An 11,463-nucleotide genomic window follows, 5' to 3' on the forward strand; every position below is an offset into this window, starting at 1 on the left:
TGTCAGGTTCTCTGTCAAAACCTTGTGAGCCAATAATATCGGTCAATTTCTACCTTTCAAATCAAATCGACGTCAAGTCAATCTCAATCTATATTTTGTCAACAAACCAATCCCCAGTGAATATGTTTCTGTTCGGTCAAGTGGCTAGTTCAAGTCCAAGAATAGCTTGTACCTATCAAATTGCTTATGTTATCGGTCGAGTGCCCAGCTCAATCCAAGAGCAGCTCGTACCTGTCAGTATGTTTCCGTTTGGTCAAGTGGCTAGCTCAATCCAAGAGCAGCTTGTACCTGTCTATCTCTTTCTGTCCGGTGGAGTAACCAGTTCGCATCCAAGAACAAGCTCGCACCTGTCTATTTGCCTTGCTTTCAGTCGAGTAACCAGTTCGAATCTGTAAGAACAACTCGTACCTGCCAATTTTACATGTTTTCAGTCGAGTCACCAGTTCGAATCCGTAAGAACAACTCGTACTCGCCAATTTTCCTTTTTTTTTCCAGTCGAGTCACCAGTTCGAATCCGTAAGAACAACTCGCACTTTCCAATATCCCCAAGTGAGTCACCAGTTCGAATCCATAAGAACAACTCATGTTTGTCCAGTAACCTCTATCCCCTGCGAAGTGACCAGTTCGAATCCATAAGAACAACTCGCAGTTGTCTGTTTGTTTCATCCCCGGTCAAGTGGCTAGTTTGAATCCAAGAACAGCTTGTACCTGTCCAACTTGTTTCTAGTTTCCCGTTGCTCTGCTATTCACTATCTTTGTCAATGTCTACCAATCCCGCAATGGATACGACGTATTTTGTTAATTCCAATCCCCATGGGGTCTTGCATTCATAATCCAAATGATGCATGGCATGCATATCATTTGAAAATGGGTAGGCGTATTTTTACGTCCAAACACAGTGCAAATGCTAATATTTAAGTGTCTTCGTCCTGTCAAGCCAAAGACTCCGTCTCTTGACTCTCCAGACAAAGAAACTTAAATAGGGGCAGCTGTTATACCCTGTTTTTGGACCTAAAAATACTAGGGCCCAATTTCATTTCAAACTTTGTCAATTATCAAATTTCAACTACACAGTTCAAATTGTCTCTGCCTCGCAGTATTTTCAATCACAATTTTACCTATGTTTTTCTTGCATAAAACCTTTTAAAATGTCTTTACTTGTCTTATAAGTCATTTAAAAGTGTCTCTGAATCATTACATTGCTTTTTTCTACAGTTTATTTCAAAATTTGCAAAAAGTCATACAGAAGGGTATTTTGGTCATTTCCTGCAGTGGGACCCATTTTCATCCTTGTGGCTGTCTTTGAGTCTTTTCAAATTGATTCTTTTTACATTTCATCAGTAAACCTTGTTAAAATCATTTCAAACTTGCATCTGAGTCAGTGTCAAGTCGACTTGAGTCTGTTTAGGTCGTTTTTCAACCCTAGGGGCATTTTGGTCATTTCACGCAAAATTTTGGCATAGGGAGGTTACTTTGAAGTACCTCATTTAGGCCATTGGTTCGTTTTAGTCCGTTTGTTGATTTTATTTAGGTTCACTTTACGTTGGGTCAAAATTACAAATTTTAATTCATTTTATTTTTACTTTACATTTTAGTCCCTTAATTTTTTTAAAATTGCATTTAAGTCCAAATTGTCCAATTTTTATATTTTGAGTTCTGTTTTTAAAAAAATTGCAGTCCAGTCCCATATTTTACAAAATTGCAGGGAGGTCCTCAAAGTCAAATTACAAGGCAGCGCCCAAGTCACAAGTTCAACGCCACATGGCAGCTTCTCATTGGGTCTCAAATACAAGTGGCAGCCTATAAAAGGCGCATTCAATGCACAGTCAAAAAAAAGGTCAGAGATTCATCAAAAAACAGATTTTCTTTCTCTCTCCATTCTGTTACAGATCAAAACAGAAAAACCAGAGAAAAAATCACCAAGAACACAAACCCTAGAAAATTTTCCAGAATCGAAATCCATCAAAAGTTCTCAGTGATTCATTGAAGAATCATCATCATCGAACCGAATCCTTCACAATTCTAGTGCAGATCCGTCACCAATAGCGACGAATCCAAGCACGATCGCGAAGGATCCGAAAGTTTGAGAAGAAGAGGGAAAGCAAACAGAATCGAAAACGCAGCAACAACAGCGAAGCTGAAGCAAACAGAATCGAAAACGCAGCAAAACACGCACGCGAGCAAGCACGCGCAAGCCAGCAAGCAAGCAAGCAAAACGCGAGCAAGCACGCGCAAGCCAGCAAACAAGCAAGCAAAACGCGCAAGCAAGCACGCGAGGCACAAGCAGCAAGGACCGTGACAGAAAACAGGAGGAGGTAAGCATCCTCTTCGTTCGCTTCTCTTCCTTTTTCCACCGTTTCTTTACAAAAATTTCATCAAGATTCAAACTCAGATCTACTCCGATTCAAGCTTTTTTCGAAAAATCTAAGTTCGGATTCGAGAAGTATACAAAAAAGGATATCTAAAAATGTAAAAATTTCTCGAATCGGAGCAGTTTGATTTTCCGGCACGGTGGCGCCGCCGCCATCCGCCGCGCCGGAACGGAGGAGTTAGCCGGAGAAGACGACCGGAACCTTAGAGAGAAGTGAGAACTTCTCTCACTAGAAGGGAGAAGAGAGAGAAGGAAAAGGAAAAAATGAAAAAAACCGGACTGGACGCATTTATATAGAACTTTGAACCGGTCCGGTTTACTTTCGGTTTTTTTCCTTCCTTTCTCAGCCTCTAGATCAATCCAACGTCTCCTGTGCAATCTGAGCTTTTTGAATTGGGCCTTTGGTTTGGGCTTTGATCTTTTACGTTTTTGTTTGTTTTCCTGCTATTTGCACCATATTTCTTTGCTGTTTGAACCCCTGCATGCTTAAAATTTTCTCCAAAAAATCTCCAAAAATTATCACATGTTTCTTGATATTTTCTTAGTGTTTTTATGACATTTTTGCACATTAAGGATCTATGAAATTTCTGTATAATTAATTCATAGCATTTTAATTCTCTTTGAATTATTTGTTATGGATTCTTCTTCACACATTTGTCCTTGATGTGAGAATATGTGATAAAAACTACTTGCTGTGTTAATATGAGAGATTTGTGCCTTTAATTTCATGTTGATTTGCTGTTTTGATTTGGTTCATAAGTTCTTGATTTTATGAACAATATATGCATATTTTGAAAGATATAAAATACCAAGTTTATTCTAGAAAATATGGCATGAAACCATGCTTGCATGTTCCCAATAATTCCATGCTATAACTTGAGATAAAGAAAACTCTTTCAAAATTTGTTAAAGCATGAGAATTAGAGGCCAAGAATGCTTTAGGTTTCATACCTAAATTTTTAGGGTTTAATGTCATTTTGTTAACTTTTTGTGCCATCTTGCATGCTTTTATTTCTTAGTACTTGTTATGTTTTTTTTCTTTTCACTAACAAGTTTATTTCCATGTTTCATGCATCTCATTTAGCATTCCCTCCACCTTCTTTAGCCTAGCATTTATTTTTGCAAGTTTTAATTCCTTTAGAGATGTAATTTGTCATCATTATTTTGTAGCTTGGCAAAGGGGCCATAGAATGTATTTAGGCAATTTTTGTAATATGGACTATGGACACTATGACGCACCGACACGCACACACTCACCCTAGATGTATGCATAGGATTGTATGGTTAGATAAGCGTTTAGGTTTTAAACACTTAGAGAAAATCCATCTTTTTTCCAAAAAAAAAACAATTGAACTTCACTTCAAAAATTTTCATAATAAATATGAAGTCAGCACTTCATTTTTTTTCCTTTCTTTTTTCTTAAGAAAAATTCAATTCATCTTAATCATTTAGACTTTCTTTTAATCACTAATCAAACCTCACTTTTTTTTTGCTAAATCTAATGTTCATGAAGCCTCCCAATCTCCTTCTTCAAAACCATTTTCAAAACTTAAAATCAAACAATTAAAACAAAAACAAGTTTTTTAGCAAGAACTACGAACGGTTTTGATCCCTTAAAAGGGTACGTAGGCAATGAGTCAAAACTCATCCAAGCCGAAATGAAATCAAATTCTACTTCTTCTCACCCCCATTCTTAACTAATCACACTTTCTTTTTTACAAATAAGCAATAAAACTAAAGCGTAGAAATCAACTTAGGAAAACGGCTCCTATAGAGGACTATAGTTACTCCGGGTGCCTAACACCTTCCCGTAGTAAAACCGACCCCCGAATTCGGAAACTCAAGGGTTCTTCTCCTTTTACCCTTCCCAAGAAAAAAGAGAGATATCAACGGTCGAAAGGTACAAGTCCAATTAATGGCTTGGCACCCAAAAACCATGATAACACATCATTTATAGAAGAATTTTTTTTTATGATGTAATATAAAGAGCCCTTTTTTGATACTATGCCTAAGGCCCGTAAAACTCTAGGAATGACCCTGTTTATAACTTCTTTTCCTCTCAATGGTTTACTAAATAAACGATGTGGGACATTTTAAGCTATTGTTTTTCTATTTCTATCTTTATCTCTGACAGATTGACATATACTATACATTTTCATTAGTATTACAGACCGAAGCTCTATACCCCTGTACATACCGAATTCTTCTCATGCCGCGTACCGCGTACCAACGCGAATGCGTATTATGTGACTATGATCCACACTCCTACCAAATCACTGAATCATTTGCATCTATTTTGTCTAAAGTAATCAAAATCTTGGGGTGGATACCTTGAGTATTGTAATCGGGTGTGATTATAGTGAAAGAAGTCCATCTCATTGGGATGGCAAATTCACTTAAGTCTGACGGATTGTATTAGTTATCAGTTTGATAGTGAACCAATATAAATTATTGTGTCTCTCTCCCTCCCCCCTCTTTATGTTTTGCATCCACTTTTTCATTGTTTAACTTCACCTTGTCCTTCTGTCTCAAACTAAATTCAAATATTTTTATAAATAACTACTGTGTTTAAACTTTACAAACAAGTTACATTAAAAGAAATGGTTAATCATGAAAGAGTTTGAAAATACCGAAACACAATCCAAACCTCCATTTTCTTGTGTTTTCCATCCAAGAAACGATATTTGTACCACTATTTTGCGATAATCTTTGGGCAACTATCTCTATCATATTCTCATTGTATTCTTATTTTCTCTCTCCATCTTTATCTTTCTATTGTTTTTGTCTAATAAAAAAAGAAAAAAAAAGATTCTACCGAATCCCTAAGAATAAAAGTTAGAAATGTCTATAAAATTTTCACGGAAACCCTATAAAATTCCTCACAAATCCCTAAGAATAGAGCTAGAAATGCCTAGGAAAATTCTCCTCGAAAATTTCCTAGGAAACGTACCTACATTTTATAGGAAATTAAATGATTTTCCTAAATAAGAAATTTCAAGTTTTCTTGTAGTGTGATTTCCTCGGTTGTGATGTTAGTAAAGATTTGATTGAGCTTGTTTTAAATTGGATCCTCTTATTTTTCTCATTCTCTTATTCTTGCCTCTTCTCTAATTCGTGTCTATCTCTTTCTTGAACTTCTCTCTCTTGATCTTTTCTCTAAAATTTATAAAGAGATACATACAACTTGATGAAGGAAAGAGAAGGAGAGAACAAGGGAAATGAGAGGATCTAAATTTGAATTGTTTCATAGAGCATTACACTAATACATTGTTATCAGCTTAATTGTAGATGTTATACTAATAGATTTTTAACCAACATGTGTTTTTCTTAGATTATTAATAGATCTAGTTCACCCAATCTAATAACTCTAATTACTACTTATTAGAAAGCACTTATCCCAAGTCCTAACTGTATGACTCAAATATCTTAAGGCCTAGATATCCTCACCATGCTCGTGGCATGAATTAAGGAGAAAAACTCCGCTGGAAAAGTCAAAACCTTGATACAATCAATTTCAAATTGTTTCTCTCTAAGTGCACAATATAAGTAAGCAAAGCTTTGTCCATTAACACACAAATGCCTTTTCTTCCTTAGCATTTCCAAATCCAATCCTCTTCATTTGTTTCTTTTCATGGTGAAAATGGAAGTAAAGTTCATATCTACATTTTTCATTACTTTGCTATTTGCTGTTTCAGCATTTGCTAATGTTCATCTCAGGTCACCAGAAGGTAATGTTCAACTCTAATCATGTTTGAAAGTTTGAGTCTAATCTACAAAGTCAGATCTGTTCTATACAATATACTCTTATTCATGTTTCTGAAAGTGGGTAGTGTATGTATTACCTCTGTAGCACGAACACTTCATATTGAGGACATGTTAGTGTCTGACATTGACATGACACCGTCACAAATATGATTACATTTAATTAATTTCTTTTCTCAAATTACTATTGGTTTAAACATGTCACTGTCAGTGTTGTGTTTGGTGTTCATATTAGTGCTACATTGTTTTACACTAATGTTTAAATGAGTTGTAAGTTTAGCAAAATCATGGTGGTAACATAATTTTGTTGAAATTCAAAAGTGCAGTTTTTGCCAAAATGACAATGATTCAATGTGATTCTTTTGAATTCACCTCCGATCCAAGCATAATATTCAAGACATATGTGTGTTCCTTTCGGTGATTCTGTTAATATCTCAGTGTGATTTTTCTAATGGGTCATGTTAACTTGTGTCTTAAGGACACAAGTTAAGCAACCCAAAAGTAGAAATATTCTCTTAAGTTTTATGCATTCAACTATTCAAAAGTAAAAAATTAAATTCAAATGTATTGATTACAGCAAAATATTATACTTTTAACTCATTAACTTGTGCCTTTTCTGATCCAATCTTTCTGTTTTTTGTTTTTCCCTTAAAGTTTACTTTCAAAATGGGAACTTTGAAGAGAAGCCAAACCCAAGATTCATAAAGGAAACAAGACTCATTGGAAAACATTCACTTCCCAAATGGGAAATCAATGGTCTAGTAGAATATATCTCTGGAGGACCACAACCTGGAGGCATGTTCTTCCCAGTGTCACATGGAGTTCATGCAGTTAGACTTGGAAATGATGCCTCCATCTCCCAAACCATCAAGGTCAAACCTGGTCAATGGTATGCTCTAATATTAGGAGCATCTAGGACTTGTGCTCAAGATGAAGTATTGAGAATCTCAGTACCTCCACAATCTGGTGAAGTTCCTTTGCAAACACTTTATAGCCTCAATGGTGATGTTATTGCTTGGGGATTCAAGGCTAGTTCTTCTCTTGCAAAAGTTACATTTCATAACCCTGGTGTTCAAGAAGATCCTACTTGTGGTCCACTTTTGGATGCTGTTGCTATTAGAGAGTTCTACCCTCCGATGCCGACAAGAGGTAATGAATCATATCCATTTATCTCAATTCTCTGCACTCATGTAAAAGGGTCTAGTCTAATCTAAACAAATCAATTTGTTGTTAATGTTGATTCGTTGTGATTGGACTTGACCGATCTTTATTTAAGAGAATTTAAGTAACATATCTGCTTTAAATTATGCTTGTCTTCTACATGAAATAATATACTAGTGTTTTTTGAAAAATCTTTCGATTGGAGTGTATTACATTCGGAAAAAAAAAATGTTAATACTGTTGAAGACTATGATCGGTATAATTTTACAAAAAAGTCAATAAAGTCCCTCCAGTTTTTTTTACTTATTACTTTTATAAAAAAGTTTAATATTTATTTACTTGTTTTTTTTAAAAAAAAATTCTATGTACATTAGTAATTTTTTTTTGGTCAAAATGTACATTAGTAATTGTTTCGCTAAGTATTTATTGCAAAGATATAAAAGTGAAATAAAATAATAAATAGTTAATGGTGTTATAGAAAAAAATATTCTTCAAAAGCAAGAAAAATTATTACCTTTTAAACCTGAATTAACTTTCCCTAAAAAATCAAAGGAATTAGCTTAATTACCTTTCGAATAACTGCTTAATTTTTATATAATGAGCTACAAACTTAATTAACAAGGTGTGTTATTTGATCTACCTTTTATATGACAAGTTATGAAACAACCATAGATTTGTAAAAAAAAGTAAGTATTGACACGAAAATCAAAGCAATAGAGAGATAAAGTAAAAAATGAGTAATGTGAGTATGAGAGAGGGTTGACACAAAAATTGTCATAAAATGATTGTATAAATATCATTTATCTAATTAACCTATTTACTTTTTTGGGATACCACTGTGTTGCGCTTTTTTCACTTCAATTTTCAAAAAAATATGAAGACTTCTATATCTTTTTGCCATTAAAAAAAGAAGTATTTAGTGTTAGGATTATGCTTGATAAGACTATACCATGGTCTCTTTGCAGATAATTTGGTAAGAAACCCTGGCTTTGAAGAAGGTCCATTCCCTATTTTCAACACAACAAATGGTGTTCTACTTCCTCCAAAGCAACAAGATCTTGTGTCACCACTCCCTGGCTGGATTATTGAATCCCTCAAAGCCATTAAATTCATTGATTCAAAGAATTTCCAAGTACCATTTGGAAATGGAGCAGTGGAGCTTGTTGCAGGTAGGGAAAGTGCTATTGCACAAATTCTAAGAACAGTTCCAAACAAAGTCTACAATTTGAAATTCACAATTGGAGATGGAAGAAATGGTTGTCATGGATCAATGATGGTTGAAGCATTTGCTGCAAAAGAGACTCTTAAAGTTCCTTTCAAATCTTTAGGAAAGGGAACATTCAAAACAGCAAGTTTCAACTTCAAAGCAGATTCAGACACAACTAGAATCACATTCTACAGCTCTTTCTATCATACAAGGATTGATGATATTGGATCTATGTGTGGCCCTGTCCTTGATCAAATTATAGTATCACCTGTTGCTTAGACTCTCCTTCTGCCATACTTTGCAATTTGTATTTTTGCTTTATATAACTTGTTTGAAGATTCCTTTCATATCCGGTGTTCGTCTAAACTCTGATTTCTATAAGAAAACGTCACAACTTATAAGAGCTTTTTACTGTTATTTAAAATGTTTATTTTTTTATTATTAGTTGATGTAATTTTTTTTAGCTGAATCAAGAGGAGGATATGCATCAGTGGGGTACATAGACATGCCAAATAGGATGGCACCTCTGTGAAACCCCCATCATACAAGAGGGGGGACTAGACCCAACCCTAAAAAACGGAACAAAGGAAAAAGAAACTAAGGAAATCGTAAAGAAGGCAAACCATAGTTGTCCCTGAAGAAATCGTCTCTAGTAAACGATGGTAAAGCATTCCACCACATAGACCCTTGGATTGTTTGACCATGACGAGCAAGCTTTATTCCAATAATATCATTGAGGAGTGGGGGATGGTGCACCCTTATAACGACTTTTGCATGCATCTCTCTTGAGTTGTTGTTTTTGTTTCTTTGTCTAATAAGGCGTGAAAGGAGGTTTAGCTCCATTTTCTTTCATATCACGAATTTGCATAAATAACTTCACTCCCTTTTGTAACAACGGATTGCTATATTTCACAACTGTGGAATTATCATTTACCATATGAGTCTTCGACACTGTCACCTCAAATAAAGAGTAAGGTTTCGAGTTTAATGAAGGTGCATCTTACACGTCAGCGTGCGCTACAAGCTCTTTTTGAGAAATGGCTTGAACAACCAAATCTGATGATGTATCATGTTGCTCGTCAACCTGTGCCTCTTGCTGAACCACCAAATCTGATGTATTTTGCACATTAACATGTGTTACAAGCTCCTGCTAAGGAATCAATTAAACTGTTGAATCAGGTGAAGAATCATTTTGCCAACCAACGTACACTAAGATCTTGATGAAGAATGGATTGAACTGCCGAATCTGGCAATAAATCATTTTGCACGCCAACGTGCGTTACAAGCTCTTCGTGAGATATAAAATAAACATCTGAAACTGTTGAATGTTCATGATACATGACAATGTGTGCTACAAGTTCTTAATGTGAAACATGTTAGTTGAGGTAGATTTAACGAAATTGGAGGCCTAACTCATCCTTAAAAACAGGTTCATAAGGTAAGGATTGTCTCCTCTATATAAACTCTTATCAAGAGTCTTATCTATCCGATATGAGACATGTTTTTTTTTTCTTCCCAATACACCCCCGTCACGCCCAACATTCTTTGGGCTTTGGTGCGTGAATGGTCGTCACGCCCAGTAGCACTCTTTGGGATTGGTGCGTGAATCGGTAAGTGACCCTTGAAATCGACAGGCTCTGATACCATAATGAAATTGGAGGCCCAACTCATCCTTAAAAACCGGTTCATAAGGTGAGGATTGCATCCTCTATATAAACTCTTATCAAGTGTCTTATCTATCCTATGCGGACATGAGTTTTTCCCAATAAACATACAATGAATATAGAAATATTCTAATAAGATTAACCATAGGTACCTCATCGATAACAATGTGCAAGGAAAAGCTGAATGAAGTCTCGGAGAGCGGTGTGTTATCAGCAACACCAGAGGATCTACACTTTGGATTCATTTTGAAGGTGAGAAAAACACAAGAAGGGGGTTGAATTGTGTTAGATTTTTAAAATAAATTTCTAATTGTTTATAAAAGTTAGAATAGGTTCTGACCAGAAGATTGAGTCCGATCAGAGGTTGAACTTTAAGAGCAAAGTACACAACGAAATCAAGTTAAACACACACACAGAGATAGATAGAGAGAGAGAGAGAGAGAGAGAGAGAGAGAGAGAGAGAGAGAGAGAGATAGAGAGAGAGAGAGAGAAGACAACGCAAACAAATTATCCCAATTCCCCTCATAATCCGAAGGTAGTTCAGTTCCCTTGCACTTCCAATGGATATTTCACTATAATCACACAAGATTACAATTTTCTTAAACAAACAGTAAAATACTTCCTTGCCTCACACAAGAGGACTTCTACAATTAGAGTTTAACAAATAAATAGATTGTGCTTACACTTGATATACAATCAGAGGTGTAATAAACTTAAAGTATAAGTGACTTCTAAACACTTAAAAAATTCTAAGATTGAAAGTTTGTAAGAATTTTTTTAAGTGTGTTGTGCGCTATTGAATTTGAAAGAAAAATCGCACTTGTTAAATGATAGAAGCTTTTTTTTTTTTTTTTCCTTCAACTGCTCAAGTCCTTATATAGGAGAGAATAATAAAGTCATTGTTGAAGATTGCCAACTCATCACATTAGTCCTTGAGAAATTTGATCAAAGTCGTTGAAACTTTGTCTCTTATGGATAATGTCGTTGAATAGTCATTCAAAAATCTTTTGCTTCTAATAGAATGATCTGCTACATTCTCCTTGTCTTTGAATTTTCTTGTTTGTTTCTTCATGTGGTCAGAAGAAGAAAATTTGTACTATTTAGAGTCTGATAGTGACATTCCCTCAGAAGACGACAAACCAAGCCAGAGTCTCCTAGACTGTTGACGTCGCTTTCAGAAGTTTCTTCCCTTGAGAGTCTAATTCCAGTAGAAGCTTCCAATCAAAATGCTTCTTCTGATTAGAGCTTTGACTTTGCTGTTGAACTTTCTTCAAATTTTTTATCAAATTCATAACAAC

The 11,463-nt window shown here is 35.2% G+C and overlaps 1 protein-coding gene across 1 annotated transcript; it reads left to right on the top strand.

Moving 5' to 3' along the window:
* Nucleotides 1-5,776: 5,776 nt before the first annotated feature.
* LOC11441906 (uncharacterized) lies at nucleotides 5,777-8,929 on the top strand. The gene is made up of 3 exons (XM_003605741.3): nucleotides 5,777-6,099; nucleotides 6,788-7,282; nucleotides 8,260-8,929. The coding sequence occupies exons 1-3, from the start codon at nucleotides 6,003-6,005 to the stop codon at nucleotides 8,778-8,780; spliced, it is 1,113 nt and encodes a 370-aa protein (XP_003605789.2). The 5' UTR covers nucleotides 5,777-6,002; the 3' UTR covers nucleotides 8,781-8,929.
* Nucleotides 8,930-11,463: the final 2,534 nt, after the last annotated feature.

The sequence above is a fragment of the Medicago truncatula genome, chromosome 4 (assembly GCF_003473485.1).
Source record: "Medicago truncatula cultivar Jemalong A17 chromosome 4, MtrunA17r5.0-ANR, whole genome shotgun sequence".
Taxonomy (NCBI): Eukaryota; Viridiplantae; Streptophyta; class Magnoliopsida; order Fabales; family Fabaceae; genus Medicago; species Medicago truncatula.